The sequence below is a fragment of the Aythya marila genome, assembly GCF_965140915.1.
Source record: "Aythya marila genome assembly, chromosome: 4".
Lineage (NCBI taxonomy): Eukaryota > Metazoa > Chordata > Aves > Anseriformes > Anatidae > Aythya > Aythya marila.
Window position 1 is genome coordinate 5,827,106 of NC_139045.1, and position 22,078 is coordinate 5,849,183.

The 22,078-nt window shown below is 37.3% G+C and overlaps 1 protein-coding gene across 1 annotated transcript in view; it reads right to left on the bottom strand.

Moving 5' to 3' along the window:
• The window catches only part of GSTCD (glutathione S-transferase C-terminal domain containing), a 69,885-nt gene that overhangs the window by 11,575 nt on the left and 36,232 nt on the right, over positions 1-22,078 (bottom strand). Inside the window, exons 7-9 of the mRNA XM_082758647.1 lie at positions 3,921-4,036; positions 3,228-3,272; positions 1,370-1,498 (exon numbers count right to left, since the gene is read on the bottom strand). Coding sequence (XP_082614773.1) covers positions 1,370-1,498; positions 3,228-3,272; positions 3,921-4,036 — 290 coding nt within the window. The remainder of the gene's footprint in view (positions 1-1,369; positions 1,499-3,227; positions 3,273-3,920; positions 4,037-22,078) is intronic.

Here is a 22,078-nt window from a genome sequence, read left to right on the forward strand (position 1 = left end):
GATTTTTTCCAGACATGTACTTTAGCATTTTACTTGTCATGAGACTTAAGGGAGAATATAACACCATTTTATTAAACAAAAACTCCAATGAAATATTTAACTTAGTATTAACCTTAAAAACAGACCAAAAAAATTAAGAAAAACTCCCATGACCGCAACACTGGAGACTAACTTCACTAACAAACTACGACACATCTCACACGCAGTATTCACTAAATTATTCTGGAGATTCTGATTTTTTGCAATAGATCTCTGGTTCATCCAATGAGATTTAAAAAACACAGAAAATAAAGCTAGAGAACCGGAAATTTACAGTTAGAAGGATAATAATAAATAAAACAATTTATTCTCTCCTCTTTCTCCTGCTCTATGCTTCAATTCCCTTATTAAACAAGCCAAATAGTTAAACAGAACTGGAGAATATGTGCCATAAAGCTTCAGCATTAAGCACCCTAAGCTACAGACAAACGGGCACTTGGATGGATGCTTTAGGGAATAGTCAGACTTGCATTGAAAGTTAGGAACTTCCTGTAAAAGTTCAGATGCTTTTAACATAAAATCAAACCAGAAGAGAGCAATCTTTACAGCATTAAAAGAGATTATTTGTACCTTACTCTTCACTAGGGCTGCAGAGTTCAGGATACTTTCAATCAGTATTCAAATCATTTACTTTGTTCCTATAAAAGTGATTCCTGCTTTGGTCTGCTCATTTACAGTCACCAAAAGTCAGACCAGCACCCGCTGACTGCAACAGGAGTGCTCAGTACGAGTCCTACAAAATTGAGATCTCACTCTGCCTTTAAAAATACAGCTCGAGTACACCCTTCACAAAGAATACACACGCAGATCATTAGTGTAACATTCTCCCTGTCATTAAAGTTCCTTCTCAGTTTTGCGTTGTGAAGTCTTGAGTTGCTTGCTTTATCTGCAAATGCCTTTACTGTCACCTACCTACACCTCTGATCTCACTTTCCTGTACCCAGGCTTACTTTGAGCACAAGCTGCCTTTTTCTTCCTGTCTTCAAAACCTTCCCCAGCATACCTCCATCAGTGAATAACTAATCTTAAAATAATATCATTAAATCAAGAATCTACCACACTATTTGTCTTCAGAACGGCCAAGCAGCACCCATATTGTCATATTTGATTAGAATAGATACTGCTTCCTTATTGACTCATATAAATAAATAATAAACACAAAACCAACCTAATATTGGTTAATATAACAAGGGTGCTTCATGTAGCATCAGAATAAGCTGTATAAGCATAAAATTTCCTTTTCTCAGATATTTTAGTTAAGTAGTTGTAGAAAATAGTTAACCAGACATAGAAATTAAAATTCTGAACTTGAAAAGTTACAAACACTTACCCCAATGTTAAAAGACCCATTAAAATAGTCCAGATTTGCTTGAATGAATGAGATGTTGTTTAAACCTAGTTCATCACTTCTGTCTTTAGCACGGATCAGAGATAACTCCTTATTTTCTATGAGCACCACCTAGATTTCATACACAAGACAGAGTAAAGCAAAATAATACTGAAAAATAAAAGTCAAACGTTACCAGCATGCACAAAACTTTAGAGAAGTTTTCTCAAGTTACTTATAAGTTACTCTTTAAGTTACTTATAAGTTCTCTACAAGTTACTTATAAGACCTACAGAATGATTAGCAGATGACAAAACAACAATGAAAGGCATTAAAAACTTGCCAGTACCAATCAGCTGGCAAATGTATTTATTTATTCATTTGTTGTATTAGGTCTAGAACTTCCCTTTTCTCAGGCAAGCACCTCACACATCTGTGATTACACTAAAAATTTGCACATTTCAAACCTCTGCTGTAAAATATATATATTTTTTGCACAATTATATTTGATGGAAGTCTGGGTCACATCAGTGAGACCGGATAGCTCAGTTTCTTGACTTCTGCATCCAGTTTGTTATGAAAACGAAGAACCATTTTTCTCCTAATCAGTGACAAGAATTAAGGTAGAGCTTACAAGGATGGTAGACACCCATCATGACAGATCATGACCTCTGAGGCAAATGTTTCCAAACAATTTTGCACTGCACTCCAACAGTAATCCAAATCTTTTGACTCAAAAGGTTGTATTTTAAGGGTTAAAATAACCTAGAAAATTAAATTTTTAAACAAAGATAAGTTAAAGTAACTAGATGAGACAGAGAAGAGAATAACGAGACATAATATAAGTAACTCTCCCTGTCCTCTGTGTCCTTTCACGAGGATGCTTGCTGCCAGCCAACTCGAAACACTGAGTGAGACCCCATGTTTCCAGAGTTCTTGCTCTCCTCCTGTTAGAGGAGGTTACTCCCTTACTCTTTCTGCTGGTTCATGGCCTTAGTCTGTAAATGGATGTCCTGCCCAAGCCAAGCCCAGAAGCATACCCAGCAGCACACCTATAGAAGGAGCCAGTCTCTCACTCCTTTCATTGGCTCCATCTCACCCAGTCATTTCCCAAAGCAACGTGATATAATTAAGAACATAATTAGGAACAGAGTGAAAAAAAAAAGAAAAAAAAGATACTCATATTGTTCAATGTTGGAAATAGGAAAATATTGTAATTGGTATTCACATATGAAACCTTTCTTCTAAAAAAGTTTACCTCTGCCAATTTATTTCTTAATTGGGCACAACTGGCTGCAGACAGAGCAAAGTGTATGTGTACAAGTATAGCAATAACCTCTAAGATTTCTAACAGCAAAAAATGCTATCTCATTATGCCTGTATGTTTCCTCACTTGGGGTAAAATATGGCAGAGGTACTGGCAGACCTTCTTCACATAACAAGGGCTTCATGTCTATACACACTTTACAACATAAGCTTAAATGCTTTGTTAGAAAGCAGTAAAATCATCTATGCACTTTAGCACTGTAATTGCTTACTTTGCTGAATCAAAGCATACACAGGTCAATGTTTGTGCTCTAAAGTTACATTTCTTTTTTTTTTCCCCCCTTTCATTTATCATAGGAGGAAATTTTTCTAAACTTTCCTTTCCAGGGATGACTTCTACCCTTTTCCCCCCCACTAATAATAACGTGATAAATACCTTTACAGGTACTAATGAAACATCTCTCTCTAGAGCATAAGTTCTCCCCAAAAGTAACAGTCTTGTCTTCATGTTTATCTTCCCCAGATGCACATCTTTTTAAGGTAATTATCAGAGACAAAAAGCTCATACCATTTATACTCTTCATTTAGAGCTTACCTGACACGATGGCAGCATGTAAGCAAGAACAATTCCGACATGCCCCTGTGAAAACCAAAGCAAACAACACAATCTTGTCAGTGTCCCCTGTTGTTGACTCATTTCACATTGATTATTCCCTAACCATTGACAGAACCTTTGAAAGCAGTTAGAATTTCAGCATATGTATTTTTGCTTTGCTTTATCACAGAATCATACCATAGAATGGGTCAGGTTGGAAGGGACCTCAAAGACCATCCAGTTCCAACCCCCCTGCCATGGGCAGGCATGCCATGCACTAGGCCAGGTTGCCCAGGGTCTTGTCAAACCTGGTCTTGAACACTTCCAGGGATGGGGCATCCACAGCCTCTCTGGGAGACCTGTTCCAGTGCCTCACCACCCTCTGAGTGAAGAATTTCTTCCTAACATCTAATCTAAATCTTCCCTCTTTTAGTTTAAAGCTATTCCCTCTTCTCCTGTCATTATCTGACTGAGCAAAAAGTCGCTCTTTTTTTTTTTTTTTTTTTTTTTTTTTTTTTTTTTACAAGCCCCTTTTAGGTATTGAAAAATTGCAATGAGGTCACTCCAAAGTTTTCTCTTCTTTAGGCTGAACAGCCCCAGCTCTCTCAGCCTTTCTTCACAGGAGACATGGCAGCATCTATCTACAAATCTGAAGATGAAAGCCAAATGAAATGTAAAGAAAATACACCTTACCCCTCCACTGCAAAAATCCACAATCACATCTCCAGGCTTAGCAAGCTTTGTCACTGCTGCTACCAAATTATTCAATTGCTGCTGTTTCCTCAGAGCCCGGTCGCTAGACATCTTTCCTGGGGATGACAGAGCAAATACTTAAACAGTGATAAACAGTTCTCAACATTGATAATTTTAAATGGGTAACAGCTAAACATTGGAAATCTGAAATGTATGATGGACACTAAGAAATAAATACTCGGGCTTCCAAAAAAAAATCCATTTTGAGCTAAATTTAAAAATATTAGATAGAACTTTCTTAACATGTTGAGCACAGTTAAAACCTTCCAGCTCTTGCTGTTAATGTATCCTTAGGAACAGACCTGTGTAAACTGGAAGAAGTGTACATACGAAATAATCAAATGAGCCTAAGCTCCAGCATGGTGATATTCCCAACCTGTCAATCATGCCCAGAAAGAGAGCTCAAACCCATTCACAGTAGTTGTTGCCAAAATAAATCCCTACACTATCCTTAAGCATCTTGTTTCAAGAAGTCTCACTCTTTCTCCTGTTAACTTTCACATTAAGCAGCCCAGTTTATTGAAACGACTATCTGTGCAACAAGGTGCTTCTTAAAATGACCACTCCTGCACAGCTTTTCATAGCATCTGTAACACAACCAGAAGCGGAAAAAATATTAATTTCTTTCAAATATGCTTGATAAAGTCCAAAATGCAGTTCCTTAGTTGTAATGAAACTGTCTAGTCAGCAGCAAGAGGTGGGACTGCATCTCATGCTGGTAAAAGTGAGCTGCCCCAACAGCTCAGTGTGGACACAAACCAGTGTTGGCATGACAGCTCTTCATTTAGGGCAGGCCAGCCTTCCAAGGTGAAGAATGCTAGCAGGGACATAACTTCTGATCAATACTGAATCCAATTTCAAGTTCAGCTAAGAAGAGAAAAGTAGGTTTTCCAAGAGCATGGTAAAAGTATCAGAGTATTCTGTTTGACAGACTTCAGCACGGGCTTTTCCTTTGAACCTCAAAGCACAGTCCCTTCCTTCGAAACACAGCACAAAGATAAAAAGGTCAGCTCTTGTCCTCCCAAAGGGCTTTGAAGACAGCAAAGTTTGCCTTACAAGCCTAGGTGGCTTCATTTCCATTAGGCTTGTTTTAACAACGGTTGGTTCTTACAAGCTTTATCTTAAAAATAAATAAATACATAAATAATAAAAATAAATAAATAAAACCCCACCGCAACTAACTTTGACATTCAGTTTTTCTTTCCTTCTATTTGGTGAAAATAAGCAATGAAAGTACTTAAGCTCATTCCTGATACAAAGATGCAAGTCCGCTCGGTGGGAAGCTTTCAGAATTCAACTCGCCCTGAGCTCAAGTTAACTCTGCAATTAAAGTAATGGGGTTCATTGTAAATGCTTTTTTCCCTTGGTAACTTTTGTATAACACTGTCTTATAGCTGCTTGCAACTTTAAATCTTCTTAATTGCCAGAGAGACCGGGGAGACAATTTTGTTTCCAGTTCCTGCGTCTCAACACACATTAGCAGAAATGTTCTGAACCATTTTGCTGCTGAGACTGAAGGACAGACCACACCTGCCAAGCAACAAACAGCACAAAAATCCAGGCACACAAAAGCTCTTAATTGCCTTATCCAGCTGCTCTGTTCTTATTCCCTGACCCCAAGGTTTTCCTGAGAGGCCTGGATTCATCGGTATCAAGTGTACCTCCTGAAAAACACCACCAAATTTTCATGCCATGCGAAGTCAGCAATTAGGTCCTGGTGTCACTGAAGTCAAAACCTGAAATGCTAACAGGCTCCAGCAGCAACAGATCCATTGCTTAGTCTTCAGTTAGATGACCTCTTAAGCAATAAGTTAATACGAAATAGGTTAAAGAATAGCAGCCTACAGCCTTTAAAAACTCCCTGAAAATTAACTCTTCATGGTTACCAACAAACAAGGCTTCATCCTTCCTCTACAAATTCTTACAAAGTAGAATACATTCCCTTGAAAGACAGAAAACCAAGCTGCAATCAATAGGCCTTTTGTCTAGCTCTGTATTTCGAACGTGGTAGCTGGAATTCCAGCCAGCCAGCCAGCTGTGACGTGGCCTGTCGAGAAGGTTAGCATGGGCACACCAGTCCTTCATTTTGGCAAACATGCAATAAATCCAACTAAAACTTCTATGTCTAAAAACACTACAACTCCGTGTGTATTTCTCAAGCCCTGCAATGGTAAATAATGCTAATCGCTGCCTTCAAGAATAATAAGAAAGAAGGTATCTTGACAGTTTAGCCTGACAAGGCGAAACCTTGAGCAACGTGACCTTTTCCTACAACAAAGGCCACTGTAAAGTGTTTTGTTCCCTTTGCAAGAACTCAACTGACATACTGCCACACAGTCCCAGAAAGATTTATTCTCATTTGTGATTAATTGTCAAAACAAAAATACTTTATTTGAATTCACAAATCCAGCATTACCCTTAATTCAGCCCTTGTCAAACAGAGTGTTAAAGTGTCTATGGCACGTACAGGTCTTTCATTTTGGCACACAAAAATGTAATTTTTCAGCAAACACTCCTCTATTTTTACATTACCTTTTGTCAGTGTTCAAGTTCATATAATCCTTCAGCCTTCAAATAATACTTCCTTATTTCTCAAGTTAAATTTGAAAAGCCACTCAAGTTTCCTCAAACAAGCAAAATCCCAGGATCATCTCTAAGGCCTTATCCTGATTCAGCTTTGAAGTTGTAACACAGCACGACATAACATACAGCTACCAAAACACAGATATAAACACATCATGCATACATTCCATCACACGTAGCAGAATGTTACATAGTTCTCATTTTAGCACGTTATTTTAATGAGGTTTTCCACAAACCTCAGCTAACCAATTCAAATGATAATACAAAAACCTACTTTTCACTGAAACACAGTGCATAGAGCATATTTATTGCTATATTGCTTAGCTAGACTTGATCGTAGTACAGCCAAAAGGCTCAGTAACTAATCGAAACAAGTTTTTCTGAAACCAATGTTGTTGTTTTTCTTCTGGCAGTTACTTATGATAATTCAGCATATTCTAATTGTTTCTTAATACTCAGCTCCTACATCCTTCACCTTGGTGATGCTATCATCTCCTGCTATACTATTTTTGGTTCCTGTTGGGGGACAAGGTGGGGCTGTTTGCTTGTTTGTTTTGGGGATGCTTGTCGTGCTTTCACATTATGTTTGTGGGTTTTTTTCCTCCCCCCCTTTTTTTTTTTTTTTTTTTTTTAAAGTATAGTACTTGTAAGATTAATATACTGTATAGTGGTTTCCATGCAACTCCTAGAAAAAGCAGAATTCAAACAGAGGAAGGATGCCAGCTCAGCTAATATTTATTTATGAAGAAATGTTCTTACTAGCCAGAAATAGTAATAGAATAGTATAGAATAGTGTTGTAGTACACAATAGTATTAACCTTACTTAAAAGAACTTACCAAATCCTGCAATAAATGCTATCCGTAAAGACAATAACTGCTGGATGGGGACATAGAAAAATGTCAGTTTCTGTTTTTGAAGCCTCACAAAGCATGAAATAGGTCTGCATCCAAAGCTGGAAATGGTGTTTTATTGAAGGCAAAACTACAGCAAACCTTAGTATTTTTTTTCCATTTCGTTTTTCTGATCTTGCTGCCTTTCCAAAGCAGCATGCAGGCGGGGACACGCTTTTTGGTTCTGCAAAACATCTCATCAAGCTATAATTAGATATGAAGACAGATGGGCCCGAGATCTCCACAGACTAGAACTAAACACGCAGTTTCAGGAGGCACATCCATAAGCTGCAGCAAAAAGATGCAGTTATACAAGGCGATGGCACCTGAACTGGCTCTTGAAGTGGTAACAGCCCCATAGCACAGCACCAAACCCAAGCTTCTTTGTCTCTAATACTGCTTTGGGGATCCTCAGCTAGTTTCTTTGTCAGGTGCTACACTGCACCGCATTAAGCAGTGGGGTCTCCTTTACTGCTTATTCATGCATACTCTAGTGGTGCATCCCATGTTTACCCAGTACAGGACTGCCTCGATTCCTCCTTGACTTTCTCCAGGCACTGTGAGAGTGCCCAGAAAGCATTTTAGCTCGTTATTTCCCTGCTACCTAGAGAAATAACGAGCATTTTAGCCCAGAACAAAATTGTCTCATACTTACAAAGACTGCTGCTTGTAACCATTGTGGCAGTTTGCCATATGGCTATGACCGAAGTCCTCAAAGTGTAAATCACTTCCTCTAATTAACCAGGTAGAAATTCTTACATAAAAATCAGACTAGGAAAAAGATAGACTTTACTACTTTTATCACCAAGGCATAACACTGGGAATCCTTTTCTCTAATTCTGGAGATAACATAAGAGAATCGTAAGGTACAGCCAAAACGGAGATTGCAGCTGAGCTGAAAACTTTTGCACTGAACAGCTTTTGATACAAAATGTGAGTAAAGCATAAGGTTTATAGCACTTCTCTATGTAAGGATGGAGCATAATCTGTTGCTTTTTTAATTCTCAGAAAATTATAAGTCCATTCTATTATATTTCATTTATCTTTCTTGTTCAGAGGTTAAACCTTGTGTTCAATCAGATATAAGATCAGATAGCTTGGGGTTAATATTGACTCATTTGCTCTTCCCAACATAAACATATGGAAATTGTTATTCTGTTTTTTGCTTACCACACACTGGATACATGTATGTGTGTGATGTTTATATATAGGCATTATACTTTAAGCAAAAATAATGTAGACATTCAACACTGGTTAACAGAGGTACACTAGAAATACTCCACTGTCTCATGCCTTTTCGGCTTGGACTTCCTGCATAGGCTTAACTTGATTTCCTCTTCAAATAGTTTTCCCACTGATTTAATTTCAAAAGTTAACTGAGTTGGGTCAAGTTATAATATTTAAACATAAAAATAAAATCTGACTCTAACTGCACGCTGCCCTTAATTCTGCATCAGAATTTTAATGCATTAATCCTACCAGGAAATGTCCAAGGAACTTCTTTACCACAGACAAGCAAAAGAGAGAGTGAGTGAATAAAAAGAACTAGTAATATTCATTGAAAAACTGAGTATTTATTGCTGTTTTACACACCTCACCTTCATTTCTGAACTCCCTCTCCATTCTCACTTGGAAAAATAAGCTACAAACTAAAGGATTCAAGGGGAGCACTGTACTGCAGATCAGGTTGCAATGGAAGAAAAACACATTTTCCTCTATTTTTACTATTAACGTTTCATAAATTAACTTGTTCTTCAATATGCCTGTTTCGAACACACAAAGTCATCCCACTGCCCAGAGTGTTTTTTGTTTTTGTTTTAATCAACAGAAGGAATCAGCAGCCAGTGCTGATGCAGGGTTTTTTTTTTTTGCCCCTTGTATTTTTGTCCCAAGTGAATATTTATCAAAACATACTCTGGATCTATGAAGTTTGGAAACACCCCGTAAGACTTGCATGCCTTTACTTGCTGGTAACAGGGCATGTCAGTGCTTTCTTTTTAAAAGATGTAACAGGTATATATGCTGCTTCAGCACCTTCACGCATTCCTAAAGGCAGCAATCCATGTTAAAAGGAAGAGAATTGCAATTAGGTAGTCTTGGCATGCTGTTTATTTAACTTTTCCTATCAGATCTTGGATATTTTCATTGTTACTTTGTGTCTCTGCTTTTCCAGTTCATCACAACAGTAATCAGCTTTTCAGGAAAGCTGTGGGTTTTTTTGTGTGTGTTTGTTTTTTAAACTTCCGAGAAGGATGAGACTAATAGGCTGACAAAAATCAGTACTCATTGCCCAGAGTCTAGCTACTGTCATGAGTAGATAGCTGGTCTGTGCTGTGCAGCTTACAAAGTGTCACTCTTCATTCTGCAAAGCCCAGACTTTGCAGGCTCAAATGTCCCTGGCAGGTCCATGAGAACTAACAGCATTCATGAAGTTAACTAATGCACACGTGTGTACAATAGGGCCCTCGGCATTCACTGGAAAACAAAACAAACCAAACAAGAAAAACGAACATCAAACCCAAATGTCACAAATAAGGTCTACAAACTATCCTCCTGGATAATGCATAGCTTGCACTTTCAGTCAACAGATGAGGCCAGAAAAGATAACCTCAGAGCGTACATCATTTTTCCACTATAGAAAGGCTTTTATGATCAAGCGTGGTGATGTTTTAGCTACAGTCAAGAGAGTAAGAGAAGAGAAGGCAACAAAGCATAGTTTAAAATATTTAGATAGAGGGCAGTAACAAGAAGGACAGGAAAGGCAGCTGAACTCCACAAGAACATTTTATTGGTTTTTAGATAAGAGTACCTTCCTCCTGATCGTACTAAGCTATCTGCTCTTTATTAAGGCAAGCTTTGTAAAACAGTTTTATCCTTTCAGGCATAAAGAAGTAATATTTATATGGAGTTTTTAGATATATATAGGTCAACAGATGTCAGTAAAATGAAATGAAAATTAATGCAGAGCAGTTCTATTTATAAAAGTTGTGTATGTGCATGTGTGTTTTTGTTGGTGTTGTGGTTTTTTGTGTGTGAGTTGGTATATTTAAAACTAAATGCCCTATTAAATGCCTATTTAAAATAACCTGAGCATTCAACTAAAAGGAATCCAGACACAGACAGCTAACATTTTACACATCTTATCTAGGATTTATGCTATTCAAAAACTATTTTATACGGGATTATGAAGGCTCTAGATATACTCAAATTAATGAATGTTATCCACACTAGTATGTACTTGTTAGAACCATGCTTACCGCTAAGTTTTTCATACTGTAACATTGCCAACAGCATGCTTTAGAAACACCAAGTATCACTGCCTCTCCCAAAACACTAGGGCAGTTCTAAAATGGTGAGCTACTACACATTTAAGCTAGCTGACTGTGCGCTCTGTTCATCTGTTTACTCATTCTGAAGCCTTGAGATTCAAATTTTCCAAGCTAATTTTCCAGAATCCCAGAGGTTAGGAAATGGCTTTGTTTTAAAATGAAAGCAGGCAATTTTATACAACCATGGGATTTTAAGGAAGATGCCAAGCACTGTGTCATGACAGAACTGTGAGAAGATGCACGGCATTTACCCTTCCTCCACTTCCTTTTCTCCCCTTTCCCCGTATGTCGCTTCTCCTTCACTCCCATGTTTTCTCCTCCATCTTTCTGCATTACATTCACTTCTTTAGCATCAAAATGCTATAAAGAGAACTCAGTGTTTTCTGAATTCATCAGCAGTTCCAAGACTTTGTAAGCTTCCCCTGTGGGACTGCATAACCTCCTGAGTCCTTTCCAACCTGTGGCAGTAGCAACGCTAAATGTCTTGCTCAAAAAGTGGGCGTCAGAGCAAACACAGTATGGGAGGCAGATTTGTAACAGCCTTACTTTAAATTTACATCTGTGCAAATATGATCAGAAGGAAATTAAGTGACTCGGGTATGCAACTTCCATATCAAGACCGTGTCCATCTCTCTTCTTATTTGCCTAAATTTCATAGGATCTTACAACCAAGACTGTAAAAGTTAACAAACCAAGTAATTCATGAACTTGTGCGTGCTGGGGTTACTCAAAATTGAACGCGCATGTCACAGTAGTTCCAAAGTCATAAATAATCCCTCCACGGCACATTTCTTTTAAATACTGAGAAGGGTATTAGTTTTTAATCAGCTTATGCTCTAGGAAAGAAAGCAAATTTTTTAAAAGAGAGACCCATAAACTACTGGGACCTGCAATAACATGTTCAAGCAAGCAGGCAAGCAGAAGTAACTAATACTGAAAAATTACACATATATAAGACTTATTAGTTGATTTTTGGTTTAAAAAATAAGAATGGAAGTATTCCAAATGTTATGCTAAACAGCTACAAAACGTTCACATTCAAATGCCCTTACAAGTAAGCGTAACAGCTCTGTGATAATCAAATAAAAATAAAAATGAAAGATACCTAGCTCTTCAATTATTACTATTTCTTAAACCTTTTAATTTAATTCTTCTTTTTAAGGAGAAAATTCCAAGTCCGTGGTGTAAGCTACCTCTGCTGTAAACAAACTGGCAGTCTTAAGAGCAATACACTCGACTGTTCTTTTCTTTTCCAACTTCAACCACCGGCAGAACATTCTGCATCAAATGGTGTTGCTGATCTGCACCAAAAAAAAAGTAGTTGCAAGAAAATATGCTTTTAATACTCTCATACTTACGGTGAAATGCATCTGTATGTATACAAAACCTACGCAGTAATCATGCCCTACTTAGCAGTGTATAAACCTCATGCTTCCCTATCAAGCTCTCATGAATCCACCCCAGGTTTAGCTAACTTAATATCAAATATATTCAACTTTTTTTTTCCCTGTTCTTAAGTATAGACTAATATCTGACAAGACCAGGAACGCTGCTGTGTAATTTTTCACTGAAGGAACAACAAAAACAGTTCAATAAATTGGTATTACCTTGATTGGATGTATTAAGAAAATATTGTTCTTCGAAATTACTGGATGACCTTATTAGCTTCACTAATAAGTTAACAGCAGCTTACTACCTTCAGTGATAGAAAGAGCAGGATGGTTTGTATTTGAGGCACAAACAGCATTAACCATGTAAGTACCATCCTATATAAATTTGTATAACCCACAACTTGACTGCTGCTTATATGGAAGGCCAGAGGTGTTTCGCTAGTAACAGCAACAGCAGCAACGTTAGGAAACAAGCAAAACCAACCAACTACTGCCCCTAGGAGTAAAAGCAATAGAAGACAAGACACTTTTTTTTTTTTTTTAAAGAACATCCTAATTTTTATGTTGTAAAGGTTACAAAACTGTCCAAGGTTGTGCATGACAACAGCACAATCTGAAGCTAAAAATCAAAATTGTTGATGATTAGAACCAAACCAACATCAGCACGAGCAAACACACTGAAACAATTGTTTGTATGCACCTTCTGTATTATTCTATGCACCTTACATACAGCATGTGACATGCAGGTTATTTGCACTAACTACATCTCCTGTGTTTACTCTACTCACTCATTTCATATTTTAACTTCCACTGTCTTTCCCTCCTTCCTCTGCACGTTACTGAATGTCACTTCCACCAAATGGTCTCCCCTTTACCCACCTTTCCTCAGATTTTTTTTCCTTACCCCTTTACCTTCCCTTGTGTCTTCAACTCACCTGCTCACATCACGCAGCATCTCATTTTATCACATTTCTCCTGTCCTCACCGTTGCTGCTTTCTTTTTCCATTCTCTTACTACTCCTAAGCTGTCAGCCCTTTTGCCTTTACCTTCCACTCCTCACCTGTCTAAACCCACCTATCACTTACAGCAGAGACCTTGTGTAAGAGACGTGCCAAGGAAGAAAAGCACAGTGGTACAAACCTTGAACTCAAAGATGATAAAACTTTCAGGGGAGAATAGAGGAACGGGAAAAGCAAACTCTGCTTAATAGCGTAAATAGGTCTCTAACCTCAAAAGGAATGCTGGTTTGCCTACACACAATATAATATCAAATCTCAGCGACATCTAGACTTACAAGATAGGGGCTGCTTGCTTTCTGCAAAATGTCTCCAGATTAAGTCATCACTGCCTGACAATAAAACAAGAATCAAGTGGTATCTTTATCTATTGCAAGCTTAATATCCTGATTGACAGCTGCTGTCTTGCTGAGAAGGGGGAGCTGCTAATTCCTGCTGAATTCAGTGCTCAGCGGGGGCTAAGAGAGGCTGTCTCTAGCAGAAACTGGAGAGCTGCTTCCCCAGCAGGAAGCAGAGAAGGGCCCCTGCTGAGGGCAGAACAAAGGCCAGAAGCCCCTGCCGTTCAGCCTCACAGCTGTTCTGCAGGATCTTGCCTCCAGGGAGCCAACTCTTGGATGTTAAGTAGCAGCCTAGTCACGGTGCACGCAGGAACACAGCAGATCGCCCTCTCTGAGCTCCTTATGCTGAATATTGGAAAAGGTAAGAGCTAAGGGGCTCTGTGCCACTGAGGGAGCAGTGAAACACAGACAGGTACGTGAAGCATAGGCTGAAAGACACCTTCTGGTATCTACTGTCTCATTAATTACCACCACAGCTTCTAAATAAGCAAATAAATATTAGTTGGATGCTTGTCGCTGATTTGCCTATCTCTAAGAGGAGAAAGCCTGAAGTAATAATTCAGCAACAGGAAAAGTTGGTTTAAGAGACAGACGTGAGTCATTTGGCCTCTTTGCGGCAAGCAATTCCGAACAGCTGGCTGCTGGGCAAACAGCATTACTTTTAGCTCAACTTTACACATCATGCCTGTTTACTGTGCAGAGGTTAACGTCTCTAGGAATCCCTCCAAAACACTTATCCTGATAAGGAATTTCCCGTACTGCAAAGGGTTTGATGGCCAATTCTTAACTCATTGACATTTTAATAAACAAGCAACCACATTTCAAAACAACTGGATCTGAATCCTAAATAAGCCATTCTAGTTGCACGTGGAAAGGTCAAATTTATATTTCTACCTTGTCTTATCTACACTGCAATTACCATGGCACTTATAGCCTGATCCTATATAAATCTGGAATTTATGAAAATTTTAGTAAATTCAATCCATTTTACCGCATAAAATGAATGCCTCTGGGTGTTCATGTGGTTTATGTTAGTTAAAAGGGCTGAAAAAAAAATTCATGAGTTCATAGGAAATACAGGAATTACACTACTCCATCATAAGGTTTTAATTCAGTAATTGTAACTGTTTGACCACTTAACTGTTCTCCTTTCATTTCTTTTTTTTTTTTTTTTAAACTTCATTTGTCTTAGCCCAGTTTGGGGAAAAAAAAGTCAAAATGATCTTCAGGTCAGACAGTAAGCACAATTAAATTCATTGACTAACTACCGAATTAGAATGTTTTCTATACAGCTTTAAAGTGGATCATCAGATTTGGATAAGTGTTCTTGGAATTTCTGGTGTCTAATGTTAGTATTCGCTTTAGCCAGGTTGCCAGCCTGTAAATACTGACCGCCAGCATTCAGATTTGTATACCCTCCAGAACTGCACTCTATAAGAAATAAACTGTTGTAAGAAATACATCTGACAGACTGTGGGGAAAAAAACAAATAAGAAGTGTTTTTCAATGAGTACTTCTCTTTCCATAGCCTTTTCCCTCCACTCTTTTCTCACATAAAGAGCTCAAAGTAGGCACACCAAAAGCAGGTGGAGATGCCAGTCCTTTAGCCTGAACCTTTAGTCCATTTTAATGCATTTTGGAAGTACTACACATAAGGCAAAATGCCTCTCTATTAACATAGAAGCAGTGGGCTATGCTACATAGCATTTATTCACAAATAGACGCATCCTTAGAAGATTTTCAGAGCAAATGTAAAATACCAGTTAAACTCAGACAATTTGGGTATATCAATTCAGAAAGCTGTCTAACGATAGAAAATATTTTAACTCCAGTTAATCCAGTGTAAGATCACTTCAGAAACACTGCTGAAGATCTAAGTTCTCCGATACAAGCATAAATGCCAAAATTGAGGTTTGAGATTTTCCTCATTGACAAATGAACAAAAAGAGTCCTTCCCTACAGATTTTAAATGGGACAAATGCAACTCCAGTTTGCAAAGGCTGTCACAGTTAACTCATTTTCCTAAAATCCAAAGCAACAGCAAAATAAGCTTCCAAGGCAATGAATGTTTGCAACAGGCACTTCCTGCCCAAGCAATGATTCTAATGACAAAAAACAACTCCATTTATTTGTGTGTTAAGCAGCTTTTTGCAGGGTGGCCTTCTGTATTATTCTTTCATAGTTTATGACAGCAAATAGCCAGGAAAATCCATAAATCCCTTCAACCACCTTTGAAACGGAGACCGCAATTTAAATGGAAAAAGAAGTTAATGAAACTGTGGGCACCAGCCCAGTAGTCTACTACAATCCCCTAGGCCTTACTTTTAAAGAACATCAGGAAACAAAGACATGATTCATTTGGCCCTTGTGTAGCAAGCAACTCTGACCAGCTGGCTGTTGGACAAACAGTAGGACTTTCAGCTTGACTTCAGACGTCATGTCTGTTTACTGTACAAACTATCACCAAACTTAAGGCCATCAAACTAAACACTAAGGTCATCCATAAACTTATCTTCAGCATGGAAACTCTGTATTAATTAATTTAGAGGAGGAAACGTATGATAGCATCTTCCTGCTCTTCCTGTCAACACCACATTCTTTGCAGAAGTGCAAACATCAGTGTGTTCCTTTCCTCTATCCCAATGCATTTTAATTACTTTATTAGACTTGAACAAAATGAGACAAAGGGTTTTAAGGTGATGGAAGGAGACAGAAAATGTGGATAGCATGGACTGTAGGCACTCAAACAGCTTGCTGAATTTCTATAAATACGTTAGGACTTGATCTGAAGCCAACAGAAACTAAAAAAAATTATAAACTCCTTTCCAGCAGAAACTCATCAACTCAGACTTCAGTCAACTAAACAAAGACCCAAGCTAAGGTAACATCTGCCTTCAAAAACTTTAAAAGAAAACATATCTCCAACTAATTGCCAGAAGGCAGGTTCACCAAAACATCTGCCTTACTGAACAAAACACGTATGATGAAAATAACAAAAATGTGAGATAGTTCAAGAGCAGCATAGGATAAAAACCTAGAACATTTGAAAAACTGGCAAATCTTTGCAGGGAGTTGTATAGAAAATGGTACGCTCATACAAACTTTATAAGTTGGTAGAGTGTCAAAAGAGTCAAAGGCTGTAAAAATGCACCAAAAAAAGAGCACAACAAATCATCACAGCAAAAACTTTTTGGAAGAGACCTCTGGAGATCTTCTGGTACAACCTCCTGCTCAAATTAGAGCTATCATCAACAGCTGGTCAAGCCAAACCAGGTCTTAAAAGAATGGCTCAGCAGTGCCTCTGCTAAGAAACTAATTCTTTGACATTAAATCTTGTTATTAATATATATATATTATATATATTTATATATATAATGTGTGTATATACATATTTCTGATAACTGTGGCAATGCTTTGCATCATTTACACATGAAGACCCTCAAAAGTCACTATATATAAGTGGAAAATAAAAGATACTATTTGAAGTTACTTAACTTTTAAAGACATACTGATAACTTATACAAAAGTAAAGCCATTTGGGCACCACTTCCTCCTTAGAATTTCTTCCTTTATATACAACATTAAATTATTAAGTTTTTATTTTCTCAGGGAAGCAGCCATCAAATATTGATCTAATACAGTTAATAACATAATATCCAGCTACTTGTAACTATTTGAATCAAGGAAACCAAGTCACATTTTTGTCAGAAAGACAAGAATACAAACTATTCAGAATATTCAGCCTCAACCATGCCCCCATTATCACAGCTAAGATCAAGAAAAAAATCCAGAGTGATGGCAACGTAAGGCTTAAAAAAGCTGCCGTAGCATAGGGATGCTTTACTTCTGCATGGACATCTACGGGAGCATTTCGTTTGGAAAAGACCTCTAAGATCATCTAGCCCAACCTTTAACCTAGCACTGCCAAGTCTACCATTAAAACCATGTCACTAAGCTCTACATCTATACATCTTCTGAATACCTCCAGGGATGGTGACTGAACCACTTCCCTGGGCAGTCTGTTCCAATGCTTCACAACCCTTTTGGTGAAGAAAGGGTTCCTAAATCCAACCTAAACTTCCCCTGGAGCAAATTAAGGCCATTTCCTCTTGTCCCGTCACTTGGTGCTTGGGAGAAGAGTCCAATGCCCACCTCACTATAGCCTCCTTTAAGGTATATCACATTTAATATCACATGCTCCCATGATATTTCTGAGACTAATTCTCCAAATGCCTCTGCCCTTGTATACAAAATACAAAGCAAGCACTGAAAGGAGAATGATGTGAATAGACATCGTGAGCAGTCCCCTCAAGGCCAAGGACATAAAACTGTCTGACAGTAACTACTACAGACACAGCATGGCACAAAGCCCAACCTACAGTGTCATTGATCAGATCAATACTGTTACACAGATATAATCCTTTAAATGGGCACTTCTGTTACAAGAGTTGGATTATTTTGATATTATTTTACCGGGATTATTTTATTTAGATTTAGCAACTTCTTGAGTAAACCAAACTGAAAAGGCACAAGGCCAGAACAACCAGTGAATTACATTGCAACTATAAGAAAAATGTTTTGTGGTTTTTTTTTTCTTATAGTATGACAAAAATGTCTGTATGTAGAAGCATCTATGTAGAGATAAAGAGTTTATCAAAGCACCTGTTTACAAACTACTATGTACTGATTAATACAAAGAAATGTGAAAAGATTTTTCACAGGGGAATGTCTGTGAGACCAGGACCTTAATATATTTTTTTTACTTAGTAATTTAACACATTAAACTGAAGTGACTAAGATAAGTAATGTTCCCTTGCTCTCATATAACCATTAGACCTTGCATTCAAGGCTCAACTATACAGGGCTCAGCTTTATCTGAAGCAATTCAGTGAAGCACTTTTAATTCTTACACACATCATATTTCTAAAGAAGAAATTATTCACAAGTTGGACTCTGATCTTTGTGGGTCCCTTCCAGCTTGGGATTGTCTATGATTCTGTGAACATAAATATTTTGAAGTATAACTTCAGTAGCAAACATTTATTCCCACATATTTCTGCTACCTATCCAGAGAAAACATTTCCAAGTTTAGATTTGTATAATGGTTTCCAATAAATATATACAATGATTTTCCGAATCTATTCGCTTTTTCTACAAATTATTTCTAATAACCCATGACACAACTTAAGTAAGCTTAACCAACATCTTTTGAAACAGCATTTAAAGCTGTAAAGACTGCCAGGCAAACCGTCAAAACAGTAAAAACAGATGAAACAAAAACAAAGCAGAAATACATAGTTGGCTTGAACTGTATTTATAAAGAAATGCCTAAAACAACCTATAAAAGCAATTCAAGAGCTTACTCTAGAGATATGGCCTAGGAAACGCAATTACAAATTGGGCTTTCAAAGCTCTGCTGCACAGACATACATGCTTAGAGCAACCTTGAACCAAGCTTTATTGTTTCACAGTTTGCCATACAGTAGTTTTAGTTCCCATTTAGATCAGTCAGTCTCTTTGCAATCAAATCTGAGTCTGTTTTTTAGGACAAACATTTATTCAGGTGACATTTGGTTAATGGGAAGTTCTGCTGACTGAACAATGCCAAAAAGCCACCTCACATTTTCTGTATTGATTTATTCTTTGTGATTATTCAGAAGTGACAGCACTTCTGAATACCATAACCTTCAAAAGAGTTCTCCCCTCATTTAGACATCCAAATAATCTTAACACTTTATTTTAAACTATGTTGAGAATCTGGCTACAGATTATTCACTCCTTACAATATGTGCACTTAACGTTAGACACCCAAACTCTTTTGAAAGCTAATCGTGTTTTCTGACTTTTTTGTTCCTGTTTTAAAGAATTTTAGGGGAGTTATTTCATCAACAGCCTCTACTCACTCCTACTTTCTTAATTTTTTAACATTATCATGCTCTCTGATCTGTTTAAACAGGGAAAGCAATCACCTTCTTTCATTACTTTCAATCCCTTTCCTCTGTTATTTTGAATCATCAGCATCTTGTCTGTGTTTAGAATAAATTTAGCTCTTTAGATTCTTGAGTGCTGGTTATCTGTAGTACCTTAACATGAAAACAGTTGAAGACTGAAATATTTCCTCAGATCCACCAATGATGATAAAAGGGTTATTAACCTAGGGAAGACTGATAACTTTTTACCTTTTTCTCTGAAACTGGTATTAAAAGAGTCTTTTTAAAGTTTTTTAACAATTAAATTAATGGCAATAAAAATACATCCCATAAAAATACTGGGACCCACAAAGTTTCTTTTATAATATCAGCTTTATTTCTGGCTTCATGAAAATATATATCTGCTAGGAGTACAAATAGACTGACCCCTTAGTGTTCACAGGAAGCTTCAAGGATCGTCACAATAACACCTAATTTTTTTCCCATTTGGTATACTGTATAGCTTTTCTGTTTAAAGCAGGAATTCTATATTAAGAAATCTCTGCTCCCGGCAGCTGTTTTACATGTTTTTGTACAGCCACCTTTGCTGAAGGTTGACCCATGCACCAAACAATACTGATTTCCAGGGCACGATTACATTATTCAGGGCCAGCTTGGATGGGGCCCTGGGCAACCTGATCTAGTGGATGACAAAACCTCGGGGTATCAGAATGTAGGTATTCATACAAAGCAGAGCATGGCTTTCTACTCCACCTACTGTGGGTCCTAGCCTGAATGTAGAACAAAGGAAAGTATTTCCAAATGAGATACACCAAAGACAACTGAACTTTGGGAGAGTACAGCAAGTTAGAAGATGAAGGGCATTGATTACTAGATGCAATTGCCAGGGGAAACCCTAAAAATGCCTTTTAGTCTCACTTAATTGGCTTGTTTGTGCCACCGTAATTGGGACCTATTTAATCTCCTGATTGTTTTTTCTGAACCAGTTAATCCCATCTCCAAGAACATCTATCTCTGGGAAAATCCACATTTTAAAAAAAAGAATTTTAAGTGATTATCGCCCTGTTGATCCAATTAAAATAGTTCCTATCCAACATAAGAAAAACATTAAAAATACTTTGCACAATCACTCTGAGAACTACATTAATATAATGTTCCAAATATAATTGAAATCTACATGCAGGAAAGAACAAGTTCCTTTTTAAAAGAACTCAGAACAACTACAATCTTAGAAAAGCCAAGCAAAATAAAATATATTTCTAAAACCAGGAAGGCTTACTACTTGTAGTACTTTGATTTCATTTCTTCTTATCTTTATGTTGTGGAGAAAAGTTTGAAATACTTCACATAAATTAAAGTCTGTTATGCCAATGTACATCGCCATTGCCTTTTACTCCAAGAGGAGTAAAAGGAGATAAACGTGCATTTTATTACCATGAGCCATTTGTTAAAAATATAATCATGAAATACGATTCCAATTTTATTCAAGCAGCAACAGCTAGATGCCTTATGAATGGGCTACAGAACTTATTCCTACAGATTTGACTTCCCCATAAAACTGTTTTGAGTCCATAACTAAGAGATTACAGGGTTGTTGTTGTGTTTCGTTAGTTGTTATTGTGTTTGTTTTTTTTGTTTGTTTTATTAATTATTGCTGAAAATCCTTCAAAAAAGTAATTGAAAAAAAAATGAATTGAGCACTATGTTCTTTCCCTCTCTGACACATGGAGAGGTTAAATCAAAGTAGAAATTTATACTGTCTACAGAACACTCTACTATCCAGCACATTTGTGATACAAAACTGAAAGAATATGATAAAGAATCTTAAAATTTATTTCAGTGGCCTTGTTTACCTTACACAACAGCAACTTGAGCAGTAGCAACTAACTGAAACACGTTAATGAACATCATAAAACTGAAGCAGTGATTCTACTAAAAGTTCTTATTGCTCTGTTTTTACACATGACCTCAAAAGGACTACTCATACATTTAAATAAGCTAGACACATGGTCACAGTAGGGAAAAATAAGCTCTGCAAGTCACCGTTAGAATAAAATTTACTAAAAACAAACAAAGCCAATAGGAAGTTTCCTTATATCTTTTTTTAATAGGTTAAGAAATGACTTAAGAAAATAAGGAAGTATTTCCTTATGGTATTTATCAAAAGGATGAACAACATATGCAAAAAGAAAAAAGCCCTGATCATAAAATGCCTTGAACTAGATTTGAGATATCAGCTAATTATTAGAGATTAACTTATCCTTCCAGATCTTCAGGATAAAATACAGTGTAAAACCAGCTCATATCTCTGACAATGCAAACACAAACACACATTTGTGTTGACCTGTATGTTCCAAATTCAGCAACGAGCCAGGTGATATTGAATCCACAAACAACCAATGTGTTTTGAGGAAAGTTACTCCGGTGATTTTCAGCCCCACTGTCTGGCATTACAATGGCTACAAACCAATTTTTAAACAAAATTTCTGACATTAAGGCTCTAGTAGGAGTTCAGCATTCATTAATGTCTGCCATGTGCTTTACTTGCTCCTGACAAGCAGGATTTGTCTGCAGCTATAATCTTATGCCACAGTTAAAAATATAGAGAGAGATGTAAAA